Genomic DNA, 26,640 nt, shown 5'->3' on the forward strand with positions numbered 1-26,640 from the left:
TTATCCAAGGACTTCTATATTTTTGCTATAAGTCAATCCTTGTAATTGGATATCATGTGCATTCTGGAAGCCATACCTAATGTGATTCGCATCAGAAATGCAATTGAAATGAAATATGAGGCAATACAAAGGCGTGCTGAGTCGTGTTTTCAACGTGCAAAAGGAAACAGAATGGAATTTGGCATGAAGAAACCACACCTTCACAATACATACATCATACTATCAGATATCAAAAGTGGGGAGAAGGGCTAACAAAATTGTTTAGTAACATCCAATTAAGTTAGAACTCAATTATCAAGAAACAACATACCTTCTTGCTCTTCTCATGATATCTACATACAAAATGCTTAAAACAAACAAATCGTAGGGGTAATAATGTAGTCATGAAGTGATGTCAAGTGCTTTCAGGTTGAAATTATTTTGGACAATTGTTATTCAACCCAAGGTACAACAAAAAAATTGAGGAATAAATTATTGTATGCTATACTAGATCAGATCAAGGGAGTTTCCAGGTGGAAAAAAAAGCAAAGAATATAGACTACACAGCTATAATACAGACATCTAATTAGGAGTATCGATTCTTTTGGAAAATCACAAACCTCTAATACTTCAGTGCTTCAAGCTCCTTCGCCCTGCAGTTCTGCTCAGTTGAGGCTCTAACCATCAACAATGAACTGATCTTCTTGGTTATCCCCCTCGACCCGTGCATCACCATGAACCATACCATTCACATGGTGCATGTTCTGTATCATCTGCGACATATAATGGCTACTTGCTCCAGCGTGATCAGAAAGTGCAGAGGGATGACCAGTCCACTGTGAAACAATTCCGATTAACTGACTGGTAAGATTTTGTTGCTCGTGGATTATCCTTGCCTGAATCTGGCCCATTTCAGCTCGGTGTTGACTCAACATCTCATCCATCCTTTTCTTCCAATCTGATCTCCTGCGGTTCATCCTCTCCTCCCATTCCCTTTGGTGCCTTATCTCTTCGTCTCTTCTCCTTCTCTCTCGCTCTTCATTCTCCCTCTCCATAGCTTCCCATTCTTGAATCCACTGCCTCCTGAACTTGTCCCTATTTTTCTCCCTAACTTCTCGATCCTTCTCCATCTCTTCCCACTTCCTCTCACGCTCTTTCTCCATCTCCATCTGGAGTTGGTCCCTTCTTTGCCTCTCCCGCTCTCTCTCCACCTCACGCTGCTCACTCCGAGCTTCCATCTCCTTCAAGTTCCCCAACTGGTTAAAAAGAAACCCCCATGCTTTCTTCTCCATCCCTTTCAATACCTTCCTCTTCTTCCTCATATCCGAAGACATCGGCTCTACAGTTTCGCACACAAATCGCGCACCACCATCTTCCCTCATACAAGCATCACTCTTATTCCCTCCATTATAATTGTCTTCCCCCTCCTCCCCATCATAATCAAACTCCAAATCCATCACCCCATTCTCAACCCCATCAATCCCGCCCACGAAATCCCCTTCCCCAACCTGCCCCAGCTGCCCGAATGGGATGATATCCATCTCATGACCATCCCCTTCATAACAATCATTACCCCCTCCAACCCCATCATTACTTGCAAACACAAGTGGCACATCCCCAAACACTTCCTTGTACCTAAGAAAATTGGACCAGTGTGTAATACCTTCCATCCAATCAAACTCATCCTCGCCCGACCCCCTAATCGAAGACTCGGGCTTCTTGATCTTCTGCTTAACTAGGGCATACTGATGCCTCATATTCTGCACCTTGGTAGACACATCTTTCCAACTCCATTGCCACGGATACGACACCGGGTCTAAAACATGGTGCACAGAATTCACATGTAAAGCAATAGGTTTGTATTTTTTCTCCCTAGTTTTCATCTTAGATAAAGTCCCATCACAAGCCATCTCGCCATACTTATCTATAAGAGTCCTCTCTTCCGCCTCAGTCCATTTCTTCCTTCTTGGCTGAGGCGTCATCACTCTATCCCACTACACCCAACTAAAACTACTACACACCTCAATTTCATTAAATAGCAAAACTACAAAAACCCATAAACTCATCGCATATAAACAACAGCCCAGATCAAGATTCCTCACAAAGAGATGACAAAATGGTTGCTTGACACTTCTGTGTGCAAAAACACATGTAAATGTGTGCTCTCAGCCATCAAGAATTACGGAAAGTTGCCAAGAAAACTTACCTTTAGTTCGAGATGGGAGCAATTTGAAAGGGCGGAAGTGGAGCGACGGAAGGGAGGAGGGAGAATTATTGGGAAAGTTTTTGCGAATTTTTTGGCGATGTGTGTGAAAGTGAAAGTGAAAGTATATTCATCAGGGACTGGGAGGGAATTTGGGCTCTTCATTGGGTGCAAATGTGGAATCCTTGTTTTATGTTTCAACTTCCTCAACTTTTATATGTCCAATTATTTTGATTCCAAGAAAATTGAACAAAAGTCCTGTCTTTTGATTTTTCAGATACCATCTCCAACAAAATTCCCCTATAAAAATATAAATCAAAAGAAGAAATTTCGTGGCGGATTTTAGGAGAGAATCTGTTGCCTCCGTGTATTGCGAATTTGCAATGCTTTAGGCTTTGCGTTTTTAAGATTGAATCAAATCGAGCAAATGATAGGTAGTGCAAGTTATTCATGAACCGAAAATCGGTTTAACTTATAATTAGTTTGATTGGCAAAAACTAGTGAATTCCATGTTAGATTGATCATATATGGTCCAATGTTGTATATCTCTATATCTTTTAGAAATTACTAATTTGTATGAAAAAATGAATTAATTTATATCAGAATTTAATTTGAAGTTTTAAGCTTTACAAAATACATCTAGATGTACCTATACTTATGTTCTCACTCCGTCCCACTAGAATTGGCATACTTGCTTTTTTTGTTTGTCCCACTAGAATTAGCACTTTCATGTGGTCTCTACTTTCTTTACTCACATAAAATAAGTGGACCTTATCTATTTTACACTCTTACCTATTTATTCTTAATCTTCGTGCCCAACTCAAAAATGTCAATTCTAGTGGGATGGAGAGTATTATACTCCTTGTAAAAATTTTATTAGGTCTTCGTGCAAAATTTTTGTTTTAATAGATCTTTGTATTTTTATTTTTGATTTCGTTAGGTCCTTATTTAACGGATCCAATAGATGTGCTATGAAGATAGTATTGGTGTCTTTCTGTAAAATTGAAGGACTCATAGCAAATTTGAGGATTTTATTTTTGCCGCCGCCACAATAAAGAGAGAAAATAAGAGAGAAAATTAAAAGTGCCCATCTTTAAGTGAAAAATTAATTTTGTCCACTTCTTATAAAAATTTGATTCTATGTTCAAGTTTAAGTGAACTACCTAATTTACCCTTTGATGTGGACAAGGTGTCATAGCTTTTACAGTTTTATGTAAAAAGCTTACACTTTTCTTACACAAGTACAATTGTGTAAGAAAAATGTGAAAATTGGTGTCAATTATTGTTCAATAACTGAAAATTAGAGTTGAATGGTTGGTAGATTTTTTTATTTATTTTTATTTATTTTAATACTGTCGGCTGTGTACTTTTAATTAATTAGGTGTTTTTTTTTAGTTATTATTATGCTACATAGACTATAGTAAAATCTCGAATTAACCCATTTATTATGAAAAAATTAAACAAAATACACGGTTCGAATTGAAATTAAATCATTAAATTAACATGCCACCCGTTCGGCATGCTTGAATTACGGGCTGCATGTTCTATTTTTTGCCAATTAAATACGAAATTATTAGTAAATGATTTAATAAATAATAAAAATAAATAATAATCAAGTAAATTAATCATTTAATAATTGCGTATTTAATTGGCAAAAAAAGAGCATGTCGCTCGTAATTCAAGCATGCTGAACGGGCGGCATGCTCTATTTTTTGCCGATTAAATACGCTAAATCGTATAGAAATAAAAATTTAGTGATAATTAGGCAGCTCCACTTCAATCACATGCGCAAATATTTTTCGAAAGTAATTGAAAACAACGAAATTTAAATAGCTACAAATTAATTTGAAACTAAAGATTTTCAAATAAGCATATGTATAAACTGAGCATGCTCTGTTTTTTATTAATTCGAACTAAATATTTCCAAATACCTACAACTTAATTAAAATAGAATAGCTAGAAATTGAAAAACCCAAGACCTGTGCAAATGAAGTCATATTTTTGAAGTAGTTGAAATTTGCGTGAACCCAACCGCAATTGTGCTTCGCCGGAATTCGCTTCAAGAGTTAATAAATTCGAAAATTAATCAAAGGTTGAAAAGTAATACTTAAGAAATTCGAAAATTAAAACTATATACCTAATGACCGGAATTTGCTTCGCCGTCGTCGGGATATGCTTCGCCGCCGCCGCAATATGTAGGAAGGCAAAAGATGGGTACTTGCCAACTTGCCGTTTAATTGAGTGAGGATGGTGGTTGTGGAGCTTGCCTTGCCGTTTCTTTACTAGTATTTATTAGAATTAGATTAGGGTTTCTCATTTAAAATATCGTGGGTCCAAAATTTTATTTTTCAAAAAATAATATATTTAGTCAAAGATTTTTTTTCTAATTTATGAACCTTGTCGCTTTGAATTGACGGAATCGGCATGCCCGTGAACCTTGCCACTTTGAATTGCAGAATTTTTAATATTTAAAAATAAATCAAGGATCGTGCCCTCGATCGTCAGCATGCCGATGCAATTGTGATTCTATTTCGGGCGGCATGCTCACTTGCCTTGCCGAGCCATGCTCGGATTTGACATATTATACGTGGACCGAGGCATTGACTCCTTGAAGTAATAAAAAATATATAATAATTTTTAGTTGATTGCATGCTTTTCCATCAACTTTTCAGCAAAAGTTGAAATGTTGTAAGACTTTTGTCAGACAAGTACGTTTGAGATGTTGACATCAAGGGTAATTTAGGTATTTTGGGCATAAAATCAAGTTTTTATAAGAAGTGGGCAATTTTAATTTTTCACTATAAGAAGTGGACACCTTTGCCTATTGTCACGATAAAATAATATGCAATGGCAATGACAGTGAGGAACAAATAAAAAGATTGCATTTCATTTATAGAAGAAAACAAGTGTTGGTCCTCGACCTAATGCAGCAAATTGTTTCAAGGTTTTTCGGGTATAAAAATGAAAAAGAAAATATATGTAGCAATTGCAATTTTAAAATAAATTATAAATAAAAAGAAACGAGTTAATTAGCAACTATATCGGAAAAGTTAATAGACTTATTAATTAGATCTGTTAAATAAGGACCAAAAGGAATTAAAAATAAAAATACGAGGATCTATTAAAACAAAAAATATGTACAGGGAGTTGACTGAAAAAAATGCATAAGTACTCACACTATAAAAAATATGTACAGGAACCTTTAAATGTGTTTTGCCTTTATTCTATCTTTAATTCGGTGTATATGATTTTTTCAACACATTTAATTCAGTCCTAGAATATATTCAAGCAGTGAACTTTCTCTATGTCAAGCTCAATTCTCATGGTTCCTATTTCTATTCCCAAACTCTAAAAAAATAAGAAAAAAAATCCATTGTATTATCATTCAATGATGTGAATGGTATAACCAAACATTCTGTACAATTCTTTGCTTTTACATTATAATAGGGCGTATGGGTAATTATTACTCACCAGATAGTGATTAAAGAGAATCCGCAGCATTTACTCTTTGCATAATTGCATTGCATTAAAAGAATTGAGATGGAAGCCCTTTCAAAAAAGAATTCAGATGGAAAGTTGCAGCAAAATGATTTTTAAATTATAGAATCACTACTCTCTTCTTAAATTTTACTTATGATTGAATTGTTTGTTTATTTGGTTTTTGTTAGTTGGGAGATGAGGGAATGTGATTGTAAGTCGAATAAGGGAAGAATACTTGTTTAACTAGAGTCCATCTTGAATGCACTGCACGTATATAAACATATTTGTATAAAGAAATATCAAAATAAAGTGTTAGTGCAACAGGTAAAATTTCATATTTTCAATCCAATGACATTGAATTTGAAACCACATGCTCTATCTCCACCGATTTAGGGAGGTGGTGGACATGCTTCAAGACTACATTCTTAATAGTCTAAAAAAGGGAAGGGGATGAGAATATGCATCTCATTTTTAGCCAAAAGCCTAATGTGTTTAATATTTTTCAGCCCAACATCATTTGGGTGATTCTAAATATAGTTTTCTTTAATATAATAATCAAAGTATAAATAGAATTACAAATTTATCCTTATAGACCCAATTGTAGTAGGGTCTTTTAATTTTTCCCCTCTGAACAAAAAGCTGGCTGTGTTTTTCATGTTATTATGCACATCATCCTTGGCTTGCTCATGTCTCTTGCCTGCTGGATTTATCACCCATAATAATACACAACTCAAATACCATTTTTCAACAAAATATATCTAAATTTGCAGGAACGGAAAAGTATTCATGTAAAAGCGTTGCAGATTAATTCCGAACAAAAACCACCGAAATAAAAATAATACCTAGTAGTATATTTATTTTAAACTCAAAATCAAAACTTGATCTCACATCTCGTGCAATTGATAATCAAATATTTGATTTAAGTCGATACATCACTTGCCTTTTTTCCATTCTACTATTATTTATTTATTTATTAGCATTATGATAATAAAGTTGGTTCACGCCATCACTCCTTCCCTCTTCAACTCCGACTTAACTCCGGCAACCTCGTTTTCCGGCAACATCACTGTCACTAACCTCCCTCCTCCGCCTTCCACTACTCCCGGCAGCACCAAGACCGCGCCTTTTTCGCCGACGCCGTCAACTCTGTAAACAACTCTAACCGGCTTCTGCCCGTTACATTCGAAGTCGTAAAATGTCGCTTCCTCGAGATTCACGAAGCTCAGATTCGCGCCATAAACGATGAAATCCGACAATCCACCATCCCTCTCCACAACCTCGTCGATCATTCTCCGATCGTCGGAAGCCTCATCCCTGAGCAGCCGCACCAGCTCGCTAGGGTTAGCCTCCGCCACAGCAAAATCAGCCTTGGCCACACTCACAATCTGAGTATTCCCCAATGTTCCGTTACCGCTATTCTCTTCACTTCTTCTAAATACGTTCACGACTCTCGCCTCAGCCCTAACTCTGGCCACGCACTGCCAGATGACGGCGGCGAGCGCCTCGAAAGGGGGGAAATCGCCGCCCAGTTTTGATCGGAGATGGCTTATTTTGACGTCGAAGGAGAATGTGTCCATCTTGCATGGAGCCGCGTGTACCCAATTGTCGCCGACTGGGTCGACCCGTTTGACGGAAAGGGGATCCGACCCGGATTTAGGGAGTCCGCGTGGATTGGACGGCCTGTTTAGAGTTTGCGGCAGGTTAATGGGGCGGTCCGGCTTGAACCCGGAGACGGCCCTACCCAACATGTTGATGAATTTAGCGGCGGAGAAGGCATCTCCGAGAACATGCGCCCAGCTTAAGCCCACAGCCACTCCTCCACATTTGAAATTCGTAATCTGTATAAGAATTGGAATGTTAAATGATAGTAAAAAAGAAGAAGGAAGCAAGGTAGATGGGCACCTGCAAGTAAACGAGAGGAGAAAATTGAAGTTCGGGGCCGATGAAATGGTTGGCACACAAGAGGGTGTCATAGTCATGGTTGTTCATGTGCAACCACTCATGGAGAGTTTTATGAGAGTTGGCTTGGATCAACCTGGCGCCGCAGTCGTTGCACTTGATGTAAGGGCGGCCGGAGTCGCGGCGGCGGAAGCGGCCGCAGGGGACGGGAAACTGGTCGAGCCAGGTGAAGAGGGGCTCCTTGACGCTCAAGATGGTGAAGCCGGCAAACGCTAATCCGCTGCCGAAGAAGTAGATCCCTCTCAGATAGTGGAGCTTCATCGCCAAGTCAATATTGTGGGGCTCCGTCACCGCATCGGGGCCCGTCACATTCGCCGGCCCCACCGACGATAGCTTTACGCCGTGGATCAACCCTTCTTCCATACCTTGCTCTTCTGTTTCTGTGTATACTATATATAAACAATTGCTGCCGCCAATTACGTACTCACTATGTGCTGTATTTTGTTGTACCTTTTATGAGCCTCAATGTTTGGCTTCAGTGATAGGATGTATAATATATCATCATAATAATGCACCTTGTATTATTTTGTTGTACCTTTTATGAGCCTCAATGTCAATGTTTAGTTTGAGTGATAGGATGCATATATATATATATATCAAAATAATTTAACTTGTATTTATGTATTGGTGATTTATTAGTAAATTATTTAATATTTTAGGTCAAATATCTTATATTTGAGTCTACAATCACGTGATTTTTTAAAATTATTTGTTAATCATTGCATATGATTTCAAAACTAATCTACCAATTACTTTAATGGAGAAAATTATTTGATTCACGGTCCTTATACATGTGTTCTTATTTAATCAATTTTTGTTATTTTGATACGTTCACATAAAATATAATTCCTTTTTATTTTATATACACTATCTCACAACGTATAATTACGCTTAATATATCAACTTATTTATCTATTCTATTACATGGTGCATTATTTTTTTACTCACAATATAATTAATTATTATTGTTAACAATACTCGTTAAATGAGACAATTTCTCCACTCACATCACAATCATAAATAAGAGATGATCTTGGGTACACTCGGGTGTACCGTACAACCGGATTATACTTTCACTTAAACTTTGACCCGTACACTGATTTGAACACATATCCTGATCCAACCCATATAAATAATACTCCCTCCACCCATGATATCATTTGGTTTTAAGAAAATGGTGGATAGTAGTGAATATTATTGTAAATGAAATTTGAATTCCATTATTATAATTGTGAGTGAAATTTATGGACTGCTATAGATAGAAGTGAAAATGATATTGTGAACAAATTAAAATGATAAAAATATAAACTATATCGCGAACGAGAAATTATTATTTATGTTTGGAAAAATTCACTTTCATAAATGAGTATGTTATTATCCGTACCGATCGATACATAACTTAAAATATGATATACACTGAAATGCCTCAAAATCAGTTATGTTTGTTCTTTTCCTTCATTGCTAAATGTTAGTTCACTGTGAATAGATACTCAACGTTTCATGTTTATCACTTTGCATTCATCCACTTCTTTTTTTCGTATCTGTGTTTTTCAAAGATTTATAAATAGGCGCTAGTATAATAATATTAAAATATTATACTTCCTCGGTTCCAATTATATATGCAGATAATTGAATTTTGCATAAAAATTAAGAAAACTCATTAAAAAAATTATACAAGTAATTTTCTAACATACTCATATTTATTCTTTAACAATTAATTAATGCTATAATTAATCAAAAAAATTAAATTAGAGTATGTTTATAAATGAAGTACAAATAGATAGCATTGTATGGAAATTGGTCTATATATTTGAGCATTTAAAAAAGAAAAACAAGATTATATAATTGAGACGAGGGAACATTTAAGCATCACATTGGTTTATGGTTACAAAAGTTTATGCCTTATTGATTACCTGACCGGTCAGATGTCACTAAAGATATTATTTACCAATAGTCATTATTTAATTTTCTCATTTGAACTCTATTACCTAAAATTATATAGTATATACTAAATATTAAACTATTACTTCAAATTGACGTGAGATATCCAGTCCTTTAAATTGATAAGTTCAAATAGCTTCCAGTAACATTCATTATTATAATAAAACTGATAACTCCATTTAAATTATTTTGAAGTGTTTTCGGCAGTGGATCCGAAATTATTTTGGAGTAAGATTTATGGCAATATAAAATTTCCGGTTCTCAAATAACAGTCCGTATGTTTGTTGGTGGAATTTATTATTATGTCATTAATGAAAGCCTCTACATACAGTTGGGAAACAGAACTGTGCAACCTCACAGATGTCTTAACCATGTATACCATGCTTAATAAATAGGTATGAAGTTATTATCCTCATTCAAATTTATTAACTTATCATTAAAAACAAAAATATTATAGTAAATGATACTTTCTTCGTCCTTTAAAAAAAACAGTCCTAAGAAAGGATGATGTAATTTTTTAAAAAAATAGTTGAATATATTGTGAGTGAAAAAATAGTATAGCTTAAAATATAGCGTTAATAATAATAATTAATTATACTGTGAGTGAAGGAAGTAGGAGTGTGCAGGACCGAACCCGCCGGATTTGCTAACCCGAAAATTTCAGAAAAATGGACCGACTCAGATCGAAACTTTCGTGCGGGCCGACCCGGGACCGGACCGAACCCGAGCAACTGGTCCAGTTCGGTCCGGGTCAGACCCGCTAATAACCTTTTTTTTCTATTTTTTTTCCTGTTTTTGCACCTATTTTTCAGATCTAAAACATAAAAAATACGATACCAAAACACATATCATAGTCTCAAATATTCGCAATCCACAATCACAAAAAACAAAACATAAATCACATATGAATTAAATATTAAATATATAAATTTAATATTAAATTTATATGAGTACCAGGTCGGTTACGGGTTCGGTGGGTTCGACTGGGTTCCGGACAAAATTCGGTCCTTAAAATTAGACCCAATCCGGACCGAACACTTATAATGGGCCGGTTCGGTTCGGACCGAACCCGTCGATCCAGACGGGTCCGGGTTGGGTTTGTACACCCTTAGAAGAAAATGGTCCATCATATGATATAAAGGATAAATAAATAGATATATTGAAGATAATAAGTTGTAAGTATATTGTCCAAAATGACAAAAAAAAAAATGACTATTTTTGTGGACTGATGAACATAATGAGTAATACGAAACAATCAAGCCTAATTAACTATTGAAAATTGAAAAGTAACAATTCAATAATGATGTAATTCAACATAATTAATACTTCATCCATTCCCTATATCTATGCATATCTTTCTTTTTTTCTATGTCCCCCAAATTTATGCACACTCTATTTTTGGAAACTACTCCACACATAATTTTCCACAATTTTATCTTTGTAATTTAGACTATTTACTCATAATCTACTTAACAATATCTTTAATATGAGACTTTTTCTCCATTATTTATACACATCTTTCCTTTTTTATATGCTCCCCAAATTTATGCACACTCTATTTTTAGACATTACTCCACACATAATTTTCCACAATTTTATCCTTGTAACTTAGACTATTTATCCATAATCCACTTTACAATACTTTTAATATGAGACATTTTCTTTATTATTACTCCCTCCGTCCACCAATTCATGTCTTACTTTTCTTATTGGTCCATCCACCAATTCATGTCCTACCCATTTTTAGTAACTATCTATACATTTTTTAATTGGTGGGTCCCAATAAATAATACATTTTTTCTCCACTCAACTAATAAACAATACACTTTGTGGGTCCCTTTCTCCACTCAACTAATAAACAATACACTTTGTGAGTCTCTTTCTCCACTCAACTAATAAACGTACTATGTGGGTCCCTTTCTCCACTCAACTAATAAATAATACTCCATCCGTCCCACTCCAATAGGCTCACTTCTTTTGGGCACGGAGATTCAGAAAACTTATTTTTTAGTAGAAAAATGGCGTGGTTCACACCAATTAAGTACACTTTTTTTTACTTAAAATGGAAAATGAGTCTATTAGAGTGGGACATGCCCAAAAAGGAAAACGAGTCTATTGGAGTGGAACGGATGGAGTATATTTTTTTAAAAACTGTATTTCCTCCCATAAGTTATGAATTAGTCAACAGAGAGAGTAATATTTTAAATAATTTTTTATTAAAATTTATAGTGTGGTCAACTATGCATATTTACGGGGAAGAGAGAGTAATTGTTAAATGTTAAATATAGTAAAAAATGTTCTAAAAAAATTTATGTGATAAACATAACATAATTTGTTCTCCTAATGGAGCCAAGTGACTTTCTTTGTTTTTTTTTTTTTTTTTGAATCGCTATAATTGATGTTTTTGGTATACCACTTTATTGCGTTAAATGTCGAATCAAAATAATCCACCTCGGTTTGAATTTAATCCAAATGCGTCTAAAAAAATTATTCCAAATGCTAATTAAAATGTAAACACGCAATTTTCTAATTTTGGGATTGGACTGGACTCTTTATCTACAAATCGACAGCACGTGTTACATTGCCATTCTAGGACAAGTGAACTAACGAACAAAAAGTTGTATTTGCGATTTCCCTCGGTTAGTTTATACTTATTCATATTATTTTTATAAATATCTCATATTTTTATATTTATTTTTAATTTTAGTAAAAATAAGTAATAAATATAGATGAGATCATTACTCTAATTTAATTATTTTAACACTTATATAAAAAATGAGACATTTATTCCACTCACAATACACTCAACTTTTTTATTAAAATCCGTGTCACTCTCAATTGAATATTAAAAACTGAGACGAAAAAAATACTTATTTCTCTTGGATTAATCGCCTATAAATATATAGATATACAAAGTATTGTTCGTGAGCAAATACATATTTGTGTATAAAAAAAGAATACATTAATTATAAAATTTTACCATATTTAAAAGTGAGTGAAGGGTGCCTTTATCAAAGAACTATATATAATTTAAGCTTTCAAAATGTCCATCAATACCATATCAGCTTTGCAAACTCACCTACTTTTTTCTCTAACATCTACTTTAACAATAAACTACTCTCTTCCTTCCCCATAAATATTCATAAGTGCTTCCGGCACATATTTAAAAAAAAGAAAGAAAAGAATTTAGAGTATCGATAGTGGACAAATGGTCCCACATATATTAAAAATATTGTTAAGTAAATTGTGTGTAAATAAGTGTAAGTTACAAGAGTACAATTATCCAAATTATGTGTGGGATATTGTCCAGAAATAGAGCGCGGATAAATTTTGAGGACATGCTCAAAAGAACATGGTCAAGTGAGGTGGGACGGAGTGAGTATCAATTAGTTAACTTACCGACAACTTGAAAGTTTATCAGTTGGACATATAATTGATGTTGCGCAAAATGTGGCGATTAAGCTCTTCATGTTGTTTGAAATTTTTTAATTAAGTTATTTGTCAGCTTGTAGATTAGTCAGTATTTGGAAATCAGCTAATGTGGTTAGCTTATAAGTGTAATTTTAAAAATTCCTTCAGAATATATCTTGTAGATTAGTATTTTTAATGTGGCTTTAATTCTGATTCAGGGCCAAATTTCAAAAAAAGTTAAAGTTTATGCATTAATTGATCAACAATTCATATAAAAAATATGAATTGTAAAAAAATTCGATGTCCATGTAAAATTAAATATTGTTAGAATTTTTATTCGGGCCAAATTACAAAAGGTTCAAGTTTATGTATTAAGTAATAAAAAAAAAATTATGTTAGTTAAAAATCAAAATTCATATATATTTCATTTATCTACAAACAATTAATCATTCTTTTTTTGTTTTTGTGAAAAGTTTGCTTGTTTATATAAGGGAAAATTACATATGGCAGTCGGGCATATAAGGGAAAATTACAAACAATTAAATTTCACTCAAATTAAATTTGACTTGACGCTTATATGGCAGTCGGGCATGTGTTGATCTCTCTTACATTGTTACAATGTCATCCATATCTAAACTTATGGTGAAATTTATTTTTTCGAATTTGTTTCCCCTTTAATGAAATTAGGGCGAAATTCATCAATAAGTTGTACCATGTTTGTGGCAAAACAATTTTAAAAGGGCAAAACAATTAGGTTCGAGGTCTATTCTTCAGTATGCTGAAGAAGTGGTACGTTGAAGTTGTATTCATATTAATTTTTTCATTGACATTCATATTAATAATATTTGAAAGACCAGCTGCCTATCCAAATACACATATAAAATCTCGTAGATACCCAAGTTAGTACCAGACGAGATACCAAATAACAGCAGATAACAAATAGAGAAATAAGCTTGAACACACGATATGGTAACCCAGTTCAGTGATAGAACACCTACGTCTGGGGGGCCTTGCCCAGGGAAAACGATCAACTATGAGAGATTAAATTACAGCAGGACTTACAACAACGACTCAACCTTCTATGCCTCTATAATTTCCCAAAACCTCAACACTAGTAAAACGTTGAAAGCTAGATACCCCAACGAACACACTTACTCCCTTACAACTCAAACACCAACTCACGAAGGAAATAAACTAACAGATACTTTGCTACCAACAAGATTAAATGCAAAGTAATAAGAAACAGAACATACACTCCAAGAAAGATGTTCTTACTCCCAAAAAATGTGTTGCCCACCAACTGCTTGAATAAATGCACGAAAAAGCCAACCCTAGCTGCTTGGAGAAGATTAGCTTATATAGAGGTGAAACCCTAAGTTTCCTTCTTGAATAAGGACTCATCTTTAAAGTCTTGCAAGCCAAACCAAAAGATATACATTGATCTTCTTCGAAAAACACTCAAAATAGGAAACAAAGATCCTTAGGATATGATCTTATCTCCAAGAGAATTTCTAAGTAAAATTCGTCAGCAGAGCGGTATCACTTCTGATATCACGTTTGGTATCAACGAACAAATCTATATAAATGACAACTATAATCTGTAACAATATTTATATTTGTTAGTATGTTTTTAAAAGGGTAAAAGAAAAGGAGTGGAGCCGACTGAATGTCTGTACGATGCTTATGAGATCCTTTATAAGAACAAGGATGACACTTATACAGACAAGAGGTCTAGACAGATTGGAGTACGTAGTAAAGTATTAATTACTTATTCAATTATTATATTTGTTGCTCTAATTCTTAAGCATTAACTACTGATATATATACTAAGTGGCATGTATTTTATTTTGGGCTGTCCCACTATAAGTTGTCTGTTTCCATAAAGGGGAAAATTTAACTCCTTAAAAAGTGTAGGTCCCTCTACTTTTAACCAATTTACACATTCTTCTTAATTCTCGTGCCGAAAAGTTTTGAATCACTTATAGTGGGACGGGGAGAGTACATTATTATAGGAAAAGGTGCTGGAAATAGTTGATTCTCAGAGTCAGCCTGTGAATGATGATTGTGATCCGCCGGAGATCGATATGAACAAGATCAAAAATTGGTATTTTTACTACAAAAATTTGAAAATCATGTACGAAATAAAAAAGAGAGCAAAGTTCACGTGCATTTTCAGCAAATTTAAAAGTTGGTATTTTCACATGCATTTTTTCGGTTTATATAACAACCATAATAAAAGCAACTAAACCAACCAAAAGTACTAATCAGATCTCAATGTAATTGTCCATCGAAAAGTCTGAAGTTTGATTGTTTGAATTCCAGCAATCAGAAAATTTACTAAAAGTGTAATTTAAGTATGTCGTATGTTTTGAAATATAAGATCTCGTCAGACGTATTAAAAACCACATTAATTTCGTATCTGACATATGTGAATTTTGATGATAAGTTTGGGTGAATCTGTGGGTTTTAGTACATTGAGCATTCATTTCTTTGGTAAGTTTGGATGCCTGCAAGAATTTGAACTTATAACGACAATCTTTGTCCGTTATTGGTGGCTTTCAAGATTAAAGTCGATTTCCAAAAACAAGTCAAATATTAATTGGTTCGATATCTTCTTCAGACCCAAATTCATGTATAGTCTATTTCCTATAGTGAAGGAAAAAAATATCAACATTTATAAAAACATGTAAATAATAGCCACAATACTGCCAATTAGGTCTAGCTTAAGCTTAAGTGATAAAGTTGAGGCACCCAAAGTTCAATTTCACCAGCGTGCAGGTAATTTTTCTATTTTTATGTGAAAAATGTTTTCAGCTTTGTGTGGGTAGTGGTCCAGCCTACGTGCGGTTATTTTTCCACCTTTGTGTGGTGTAGAGGTCATGTTTGTGTACGAGTTGTTTATTTAATTATATACTCCCTCCAATCTTTTTTATAAGTCGTTTTATAAAAAATATTGTTTGCAAAATATAAGTCATTTTACTTTTAGTTACCCTCTCTATCCCTAATCTCATTAATTATAGTCAAAGCTTTATCTAATAAACTCGTTTCTTCTCCCTAGTTTTCTTTACAGTCTTGCGTCATTAAATAAGATTAGTTTAGGTTATTTTTTAATTATTAAAACCTGTGAAAAAGCTAAAGACGACTTATAAAAAAAATTGGAGAGAGTATTAGATAACTCTTGTAATTCTAAAAATAAATAGCCACAATACTATAATCATGTAACAGTTGACACGATTTGAAATTCATTCGCATACATCGTGTAATTGTGTAACATTTTCAAACCTTTGTGTAACAAAACCTCCAATTCAGCACTTTAGCAACTGAAAAAAAAAAAAATGGGAAACGAAATTGTAAAATTTGAAAAAATGGTGATTTAATTCGAGACACATCAAAAGTCACGTTAAAATTGCAACATCAAAATGATTAGTGTTTTATTTACCAAAACCTCAATTATAAAATACAATTTCATGAAATTATTAAATTAAATCAAACGCTATTGTTATTATTATTAAAATTGAACTAAATGAAACTGTATTAAAATAATTTGATTTGCGAATTACCTATATTTTTATTTCCCTGTTTATAATAATAATAAAAAAATTCAATATCTTTTTTTTTATCAGGAAAAAAATTCAATATCTAATTTCTTTTAAAAATAAAAAGTATTATATCATTCAATAATTGAACTAAAAAAAATTAAAACAAATTACGTTGAACAAATATAAATTAATATTATTGTGGAAATGAGCTAATTGTCTCTAACACTATGATAACATCACTATTTTACCCAGGTCAAGAATATAAATTAATACTAGGATTAAATACATGTAAATTCACAAACTTTAATCAAAATTCATTTTTAACACGAATTTTTAAAATTTCCTTTTCATACACTAATTTTGGAACCCTATTCAATTTCAACAATGAATTCATCACCAGCAATTTAAAAACACATGTGGCACTGACGTGTAGGCTCACTATCCTTTATTTTCCAACCTATCAGTCTTTCCGTGTGTTTTGCTAGATGTAGTGAGCCTACACAAAGTGCCACGAGAGTTTAAATCACCGAAGATTAATTCATTGTTAAAATTGAACAAGATCCCAAAGTTTAGTGCATATAAATAAATTTAAAAGTTCGTGCTAAAAATAAATTTTGACTAAAGATCATAAATTTAGATGCATTTAACCCTTAGTATTATTGTGGAATAAATAATGTAAATTAATACTATTACACCCATGAGTCTCTCGTGAGTCGTGACTGATGAGTGATGATTGTGGGATGAGTAAAGAATACAAATTAAAATTATATTATTGACTTTAAAATCTACTAATAATAATAACAATATTTTTATTATTATTATATTACAATCTATGGTTATGTTTTTCGTGAAAAGATAAAAATCAAACCTAAACTATAAACTAAAATTATTAAAAATTTAGATCAATCCATATTTTTCAAATCATGTCCACCTCTAAGGAGGAGTCAAATGTTTTTCAGTCCGACCAACCAATTTAACCGCGCACATCAGTTTTAACACTTCGGTTCTACTACAGTGTCAAATTTTAATTAATACCTAATGTTAATATTTACAAACCATTGTATTAATTATATAGTTCGTAATGTTCTATCATTATACGTTTATTATCGAATTATGATTATAAATCAATCACGCAAATTAAAAGGAAATCAGAAAAAAGGTAAATACTTAATTATGGCCTCAGACTTTTTTATAATATTAATATTTGGATTTTGGACACCTCTAATATTTTCCTCGCGTCTAAAAATTATTCCTTGGTATTCAAACAAGAACGCATCACGTCTTCTACTTAGAGATACAACCTTCATATTAACAATGGCTAAATCTATAAGTTAAGACAAACCGAAATTGATATGTTATGATCCCCCCTCCCTCCCTCCCTCCCTCTCTCCACCACCACCACCTCGCATTTCTCCTAAATGAGTTGTATGTTACAAATCAAAATTGGTGACATGAAACTAGAGCTGCACTTACTCAAATCAGAATGGACATGACGGGAGGGGCGCCTCATCGAGTCACCTCTATGCTACAAAAATATATTGCTCGATTAGAGTGTATGCAACTCTGATCTCCAGAGGGCAACACCATGTCGATGCCTCATACCTATAAGATCAAAAGGATCAGACGAAAGGGCAGGATCACTGAGGGTATGCCACATAAAAAAGGGAAGTAAATATAGCATACCCGGTCATAAATCGAGGCAGATGCTGAGGAAAACTCTGGCAATGGCTGTCTCTCTCTCTTCAGCCAGCAGTTAACAAATGAGAATCAGTAAGGAATCACATATGGCAGAGCACAAACATCAGCTGATTCGATATGTACAGCTTCAGACCATACTTGCAGCTCCTCATTGACCCCAACTGATTCTAACTCGGGCTTATTTGGAGGACCTTTCTTGCTAAATAACCATTCTTGGTCATCATCCTCAGACCAGTCTCCCACGGTGGGGACTGCTAATATCTGAGTTAGATACTTGGAATCGGGGTGTGGAGGCCTCCTTGATGCTTCAGCGGTGTGGTCCTTCATCTTGGGTATTCTGGGTGCCTCGTTTACATCGCTGGGATCAGGGTGCTGCGTCTTTGGAGGTACAACAATTTGATGGCTGAACTTGTTAACACCGGAAGGATGATTAGGTTTAGATGGAGATGGTTTCTTGGCTTCGTTTATACCATTGTGCAACCAGCCACCGTGCTCCAACCAAACGTTGTTTGGAACATCCTGCTTACCTGAAGAGGATTTAGCGGGGGCTTCAAGTTTTCTTCCATTCTCTGTTGACTGATGGACGGAAAGTCTTTGAACTTTATTAGGCCTGATTTCACCCGCTGTAAATTAAGTACATTAGTTTAAACAATAGGTAGAGTATAGTTGAATATGCATGTAGAACAGTAGAGATGTGTGTCTCAGATTGAACCAAACAACGATTTTCATTTCCAGACATGGTAAATAAATATGTAGAGTGGGTGTTAGTTTTCTAATAAACATTAATTCAAAGAACTCACCATGAACAAAACCGTTAACATCCATGTCTTTCCGTTTCTTGACACTCCCTTCAATAATAGCAGTACCAACAACATCCTTTACACTTTTACTAAAAGTAGCACCAGCAAGATCATTTCTTCCAGAATTTTTAAATTCACTTTTCTCGTTTTCGATGGTTGCATTAACCTTCTCCTCCTTTTTCTTCTCCTTCTCCTTCTCCCTGTGTTTATCCTTTCCATGGCTTTTCTTATCTCTGTCTTTCTGTTTGTCTCCCTGCTTATTACCCCATGCTTCCTTATATTTCTCTTTATTTTCCAACCTCAAGTCATTTTGTTCTTCCAACGGTCTAGGAATCCCTTCATTTTTACTTTTGGCGACTTGGCTATGGTTTTGGACCATCGACCTTCCTGTAAACTCGCCATTGCGTCCTTGCAGCTCAAGTTTCTTAACATGGAAACTCTTATCCCCATCACTGTCCTTATCTTCTGCCAGTTCTTGTGAAGGATTGCAGAGTGCAATTCCAGCTGCTGCCCCTTCATCCCTTTTGCCCACATCGGCACCTCTTTGAAGAAACTGGCTCCCTCCACCCTTCTCCTCATCTCGGATCCGCCTGTTCAGTTCCTGCATGAATCTTGCTTCGTTGGTTGCTTGGGAGGGCAAGATGCTCTGTGAAGGCGGCTTCTTTCCATTTTGACCGTGCAATAAGGTAGACTGTTTCCCTTTATCCTCGAAACGGCTATGTTTGTTGTGCCCTTCAGGTTGGAGGTTCTCTCCACTTCTTTCCTCAAGTTTCCTAGAAACTGTTGATTCTTCCGAGATGCTACTTTTATCTTTATCCTTGCCCCGGTCCTCTTTATCCTTTTTCTTATCCTTGTGTTTCTCTTTTTTGTCCTTGTGCTTCCCTTTACGGTCTTTCTTGTCTCTATGTTTCTCACTTCCATCCTTCTCCTTCTTTTCCTTGTCTTTTTTCCTGTCCTTGTCCTTCTTCTCCTTTTTCTCTTTGTGCTCTTTGCGTTTTGCCTGAAATCAAACCATATGCATATACGAACTGAGATAAAGACGTATTGGGCGAGAATTAAAAGATAGCATTTCATGATAGATAAGCAGAAGATCTGTAATTTAAGAAAAAAGAGTAGCATAGACAGATTAAGATCATTCGCCTCTTAGTCATACAAATGGAGAATGTATATAAGCAAATGATGCAGGAAGCTTTGCTTAGAACTGACTCTTCATATTTGACTATGTTTTTATTCAATCCTCCACTTTGCTAGCGGCAATGTTCTATCCATATACTGATCGACATATAAAAGAAACTCATGGTAAGATAGCAGAACTTCCAAACAAACAACGTTTGAACCTGATACTCATATGCTATCAACTGCTCATATCAGAGAACCCCTGCATGTGCAAAATAACTTGTTAGTTGTTACCACTAGGGCTGTCTAAATGGTTATCGGGTTTTGGGTATCCAATTAACCGAACCGAAATTCTCGGGTTTGGGTATCCAATAACCGAAAATTTCGAGTAATGGATCGGTTTCGGTTATTGTTTTTTTGGAAATTTCGGTTATCGGTTAACCCGAAAAACCGATCGGGTTAACCGAATAACCGAAAATTATTTTATTAATTATTTAATATATATATTATCAATATATCATATATAATATATTATATATTTGTAAATTAATATATAAATATATTTGTAAATTATATTTGTAAATTTACATATATACTATATATTTACAAATATATTATATATTTACAAATATATTATAAATTTGTAAATTTATAATATATATTTACATATATATTATAAATTTGTAAATTTATAATATATATTGGTAAATTTGCAAATATATTATATATTTACAAATATATTATATTTGTAAATTTACAAATAATTTACATATATTTACAAATATATATATTTGTAAATATATATTATATATTTGTAAATTTACATATATATTATATATTTGTAATTTCTTTTAGAGTAGATAGAGCAAAAATTATTTGAATTTTATTTTTTAAATGGGTATTTCGGATACCCAAATAACCCAATTGGTTAACCGAAGCGGGTATTGAGTAACCGAACTTCTAAAACGGTTCGGGAACGGTTATTGAAATTTGGCAATTTCGGGTTCGGATAACCGAAAATTCGGGTACGGGTAACCGAACCCGAACCGATCGACAGCCCTAGTTACCACCTACAATACTGAGTGACTCAAGGAGTCGCTTCAAATTAGCACAATAGAATCACTATGAGACTTCACATTATGCAGTAGTTACCCATTTAATATGAGCGAGAGTTATTTTCAAAAGATAAAAGCAACCTCAAATTTAATTCTACGATCTTCATTCTTCCGAGTATGAAATTTAATTTTCTAGTCATTATATCTAAAACTGAAAAGAGGAAATCACATAGCATGTTATTCCAGTCAACTTTTCCTACTCTTATCTGTTCTGGTGGCTTAGTAAAGTAATAGTGGGAAGGAGGAAGAAATAACTAAATCATCATATCAGTAAAACTTGTCGGAGTACAGAGTACTAAGACCAGTTGTCATTTCAATTTGAACAACACGAACACAGATAGAATTTCTGAAAACTTGCATGCCCGAGGAGGCATATTTGCTTATTGATACCATAAGAACATTATGAAGTGCATACGTGATTGTCTGACAGTAAATTTATACACCAATATGAATATCAAGAGCATAAATGAAATAGCTGATCCCCCCAATAACTAGTGAAGCTTGAATTATAATCTCATTATAAGTGCAGACTGAGCTAGACAAGAAACTGAGCTAGGACAACGGGAGATATTCCCGAAAATCAGATGCAAATATTGCAGACAGCAAATTACATCAACGCGAAAAGAAAATATGAGAAAATATAATAGCGATGGTTGCTTATTTGCAGTACTTGGAACGCAATCAAACTTACATTGAATATCATTTTTACTCAAGTCAGGCATACATCATATATTAGATTTGTAGTTTACAAGGTTGTATCAACCTAACAGCTAAACTAAATAACTGATATCCAGTTGCATATTTACATTGTCATATTATGTTTGCACAAAAAAGTAATCGAACTATTATTAACCAAAAGTAAGACCAACTATCTTTTCTTCTTTTTCATATTTACTACTCAAATTTGCCTTACACAATCTGCTCTAGATTATTAGAATAAAAATTCCAACCATAATCATTGAAGCTCGCTCTCACCATAAGATGTAATTAAATTAAAGTAATACACAACGCCTTACTTTGGAAGTCACTTTTATGGGTTTTTAGGAACTACAAATAATGCGCATGTTCAGGATCCTACTCGCAGAGTCAAATCCACCATTTGATTTATTTCTTCTTATCACATCATTTAAAATTCACACCTACTTTCACTTATATCCCACCAAGATAATGGTGCAACTCTCCACAGGGGTTGGATTTCAATAAAAAAATTTGAGTCAGCACAAGTGTCACATATGATGTCAGATTTGACACTGCATCAGCTAATTACTGTAAAATTCAATGTAACGGGACGGGGCATTAACTACCCAGAAAGAGAGCATCCTCTGTATTTCCCACCACTAAATTACCTGAGAACCTCCATCATAGACAAGGAAGCTAAAGTGCATTATAACATTGCAGCAAAGATGCCAAAGAAAAATGAAGTAATAGCACAAAAAGTGACAAACTCAATTCAGCTGCATTTAAACATTATAACTAAATTATATCCAAGCATAACAAGAAAACAGCCAAGGACAACATACACAGCCTTTAATAGAGAAATGTTACTATACCAGTAAACAGATTGAGTCTGTCCAGAACTTTAGATAAATTCAATGTAGTGATCATCCAATATAGCTGTGCACCATTGCTAGACAAATAAATAAAGCTGGGAAGATACAAACTCCCTAAAAAAAATACACTAGAATCTACCTAGTAGATGGGTAAAAGCCGTCAATGGGCACAACAAAAGCAGAAGCTTAGAAACATGCATGTGAAACATCCCAAACACATTTCTGTAGCTGAAGAAACTTTAAAACCAAGTATCATAAAAAATAAAAAAACCAAATAGACGGAAAATGAACAGACCTCTTTAAACAGAAGCAAGTCTTCTGGTGGATGCTTTCTTTCATATCCTGGTGGAGGAAATGGAAAGCAGCGAGACATTGGACGCCTTCTTGCAAGAAATAATATAGCTACAACCAAGAAAATTATAATCTTCAATTACTTCCCACGTGTAGCTGTGTTCCAAAATGGGAACAGACCAGCGATTAAATTTCTGTCCATCCACCATGTCCCCACATTGATTTCTAGCTTAGAGATCTTCCATGTGACTTCTCTTTTCAACTGATCCAATTCCCAAACCAGGTTAATCTAGATCAGGCTCAAACCTGCAGATTTCCCTCGAGCTTCGACACAAAGACACTGCAATCTAAGCGATGAACACGCAATAACTGAAAACTATATACAACCCAAATCACGGCAATTCAGGAGCAATAGCACTTACTAGACACAATTCATAAATACGGCTGACAAAAATAGAAGCTGCAAAAACTTAACACTGTTGACTCAGATGTTTTTAGAAAATGGAAGGCAATCAGCTAAAGGATCAAGTTAAGGCAGCTCATAAGCAAATGGGAGTTGATGATCATAAACCTTCACCTCGTCAACCTAGTAGTTAAAATCCCAAAATCGATCCAAAATAAATCTCAAAACCTCTGATCAGAAAAACCTAAAGAAATAATTTTTCCCGTGTTGTAAGTCTATCTGTGAGAACAATCTTCCTCCATAACCTTTTCGAAGCAATGACCACAGTGGCATACTGCGCTTCAACTGAAAATTGATTCTTGATGTCAGTACAATCAAATCCAACTCCCATCAACTCCCAATCTCCAGAGCGAGCTGTTCCGGGAAAGTGCTCAAAAACACTCCGAATCTCCAATTCTACGCCCAAACTTCCAGAATTTGCGTATTTGAAGCCCGATTCCAGCCAGAATTCAGCTCGCAGCAATCTGATCAAATCGGAAACCCTAGAAAATGGGGGTAAACCAATGCCCAATCACCAAAACCCTAAATTTCCAAATATGCAAAAAGCGTGTTGAGTTCACTTGATCAAGGAAAATTTGTCCGGCTCCGTGGAAAGGAAAGCCGAAAATCCAGTACTTTTCAGCTGAAGACAAGCAGATGAAATGCTTTCTGACGATGAATCGATTCGATAATTTACATCATAGTTCCTCAATTTCCCAAAACCCAAATCAAAAGAATCGAAATTTAGCTCAATAAGCAACTCGCCGAATCGTCATATTTAACTCGAGTTCAATCTGATTTCCACCTTCGCCCGCTACAAAATGAAGAGCATATGCAGAAATGCGACAAGATCTCAGCTTTCCTGTTTTGTCCTTTTTCCTTTCACAATATTTGCAATCTCAATCAAGCTAATAGTTCATCTTCGTCTCCAGATATACTGAAGTACAGGGAAGGGGTGTGTGTGCTTGTGTAGGTTTATGCAGGCTAGTTTGCGCTTGGTGTGAAATGAGGAGAGAACATGGAGCATAATTTATTAGTAAATGAAATACTACTCATTAATTATTTAGAAATATATGTTGAGAGAGAGAGAGAAGAGTGAGAAAGGCATCCATATGTGCGGCATGTGCATGTGTGTGCGCGTCCATGGGACAAGGTTCGCTGCACCCACATAGCGGTGTCCGGCCACGTCGATCTTCATTTAAAGTGTTACTAGTATTTTTTTTACTTAATTAACTATATTAAATAAAAAAAATAAAAATTACGTCACGATTGACTCAAACTCAAGGCCTCTGACCTTAGAAATCGAATCCAAGACGTTTGGCCACTTATTTATTAATTAAATAGAAATTTTTTGATTTATTTAATTTTTTTTATCGAAATAAAAAATATTTTTATACATTGTAATTTTTCATTTAATAATTCCCTAACGGGAAAATAAACCCTTCTCCCATTATGAAAAGCCATATCTCTCTATCATCATCTTCGTTCATCTTTATATGACGAAAAATCAAATGGTGTAAATTTAATACCCATTTCGTCTCACTCCAATAAGCTCACTTTCCTTTTTGGGATGTCCAATTCCAATAGACTCATTTTTCTTTTTAGATAAAAAAATTATACTTAATTGATGTGGACCACACCACTTTCCTACTAAAAAGTAAGTTTTCTTAATCTCTGTGCCCAAAAGAAGTGAGCATATTCAAGTGGGACGGAGGGAGTATTACACTTGCAAGCCGCAACCATAGTTCTAACTTAATAAGTGACTGGAACACCCTTACCTAAATCTATCGACTAACTCTTCACCGTCGATGACCCTCAAAGTCTACAAGACTCTATTGCAGACAAAGACAATTAAATTTAACTAAACACAGAAAGTTAACACTTAAGTTATTGCTAAACACTACATATCTGACTAGCCGATGATTTGTTTTGAAATCCACGACTAGCGGCATAACAGGCTACTAATACGCTGACTACTTGGGTAAATCAGTTATTTTCAGTATGTTTATAATAAATATATGGTTAATTAAATTTTAATATTTTAATAAACTAGTCAATAAAATTTAATCAATTTGATAAATGCTCAAATTACAATTGAAGAATAAAATAGTCAACAATTAAATAACATATCAAATAAAATGGCACTTAAATGTATAGTGAACACCACATATACAACTAGTACTAGGGATGTCAATCGGACCAGCCTACCGAATTTTCGGGCTAGCCCTATCGGGTTCCGGGTTAATTAGGTGCGAGCTAATCGGGCTGGAGATTTTTTCGGGTTGTAAATCTTCAACCCTAACCCTAAACGTTCGGGTTTCGGGCTAGCCCATCGGGCTAACCAGGTTATAAGCGTAAAAATAAAATTATTATTTGTACTATATTTTTTAATGATCTAATGTATAATGTATAAAATATATATAGATATTGAAGACATAAATTATATATCTTTAATATATAAAGAGGCGCGGCCGCGCGGTTGCCCTGTGGGAGTGGATGCGCCGGAGGGAAGGGAGGTGCGGTGGCATGGCTGGAGGTGGTAGATCGGTCGGCGGTACAGAAAGAATTGTTGAAGTGAGGGTGGAGGCGCGCTAGTGACTAGTGAGGCTAAAAAAATTTCGGTTCAGACCAAACCTTAAAGGCCTAAACTTTAAAGTATTTTAAAATTCAATTTAAAAAAAAAAAAAAAAAAAAGTAGCCCAACGGGCTAGCCCGATTAGCCCGATTTATAATCGGGTTGCGATTTTTCAACCCTAACCCTCTAATTTTGTCGGGTTACTCGGGTTGGCCCACGGGTTTCGGGCTGGATCGACATCCCTAACTAGCACATGTATTATCCCTCCATAACGCCACTAGTCGGTGATGAAAAACACCGATGGCTAATGGCGAAAACGAAAACAATGCATTGAATAGTAGGATATTTTGGTGAAATTTATGTATATTTATGCTAAATATATACAAAATTAAATTTTTATATTTCAGTACACTGGTTAAAAAAATTAATCCAGTTTTAAACGTGCTCAACCTTTATAATATAGAATTTCATAACATGCTCAACTATATTACTATTCAAAATGTATTTCTAAGTTTAAATTCACACATGTGATTTGAAGAAG

At 34.5% G+C, this 26,640-nt stretch overlaps 3 protein-coding genes across 3 annotated transcripts; all 3 read right to left on the minus strand.

Moving 5' to 3' along the window:
- Nucleotides 1-347: 347 nt before the first annotated feature.
- LOC131001319 (RNA-binding motif protein 25-like) lies at nucleotides 348-2,362 on the minus strand. The gene is made up of 2 exons (XM_057927680.1): nucleotides 2,186-2,362; nucleotides 348-2,112 (listed from the first exon to the last, which is right to left on the minus strand). The coding sequence occupies exon 2, from the start codon at nucleotides 1,959-1,961 to the stop codon at nucleotides 657-659; it is 1,305 nt and encodes a 434-aa protein (XP_057783663.1). The 5' UTR covers nucleotides 1,962-2,112; nucleotides 2,186-2,362; the 3' UTR covers nucleotides 348-656.
- Nucleotides 2,363-6,540: 4,178 nt separating this feature from the next.
- LOC131001320 (protein ECERIFERUM 26-like) lies at nucleotides 6,541-8,096 on the minus strand. The gene is made up of 2 exons (XM_057927681.1): nucleotides 7,565-8,096; nucleotides 6,541-7,500 (listed from the first exon to the last, which is right to left on the minus strand). The coding sequence occupies exons 1-2, from the start codon at nucleotides 7,982-7,984 to the stop codon at nucleotides 6,661-6,663; spliced, it is 1,260 nt and encodes a 419-aa protein (XP_057783664.1). The 5' UTR covers nucleotides 7,985-8,096; the 3' UTR covers nucleotides 6,541-6,660.
- Nucleotides 8,097-17,674: 9,578 nt separating this feature from the next.
- Nucleotides 17,675-24,569, minus strand: LOC131001321 (uncharacterized). The gene is made up of 4 exons (XM_057927683.1): nucleotides 23,087-24,569; nucleotides 19,011-20,010; nucleotides 18,196-18,833; nucleotides 17,675-18,114 (listed from the first exon to the last, which is right to left on the minus strand). The coding sequence occupies exons 1-3, from the start codon at nucleotides 23,162-23,164 to the stop codon at nucleotides 18,280-18,282; spliced, it is 1,632 nt and encodes a 543-aa protein (XP_057783666.1). The 5' UTR covers nucleotides 23,165-24,569; the 3' UTR covers nucleotides 17,675-18,114; nucleotides 18,196-18,279.
- Nucleotides 24,570-26,640: the final 2,071 nt, after the last annotated feature.

The sequence above is a fragment of the Salvia miltiorrhiza genome, chromosome 8 (assembly GCF_028751815.1).
Source record: "Salvia miltiorrhiza cultivar Shanhuang (shh) chromosome 8, IMPLAD_Smil_shh, whole genome shotgun sequence".
Lineage (NCBI taxonomy): Eukaryota > Viridiplantae > Streptophyta > Magnoliopsida > Lamiales > Lamiaceae > Salvia > Salvia miltiorrhiza.

Bases quoted from the DNA above. Each gene is read 5' to 3' on its own strand.
- LOC131001319 (XM_057927680.1), bottom strand. From the start codon at position 1,961: ATGACGCCTCAGCCAAGAAGGAAGAAATGGACTGAGGCGGAAGAGAGG.
- LOC131001320 (XM_057927681.1), bottom strand. From the start codon at position 7,984: ATGGAAGAAGGGTTGATCCACGGCGTAAAGCTATCGTCGGTGGGGCCG. The intron at 7,501-7,564 runs GTGCCCATCTAC...ATTCTTATACAG, and splicing joins CTCCTCTCGTTTACTTGCAG to ATTACGAATTTCAAATGTGG.
- LOC131001321 (XM_057927683.1), bottom strand. From the start codon at position 23,164: ATGTCTCGCTGCTTTCCATTTCCTCCACCAGGATATGAAAGAAAGCAT. The intron at 20,011-23,086 runs GTCTGTTCATTT...GTTTGATTTCAG, and splicing joins ACTTGCTTCTGTTTAAAGAG to GCAAAACGCAAAGAGCACAA. The intron at 18,834-19,010 runs GTGAGTTCTTTG...CTTAATTTACAG, and splicing joins TGTTAACGGTTTTGTTCATG to CGGGTGAAATCAGGCCTAAT.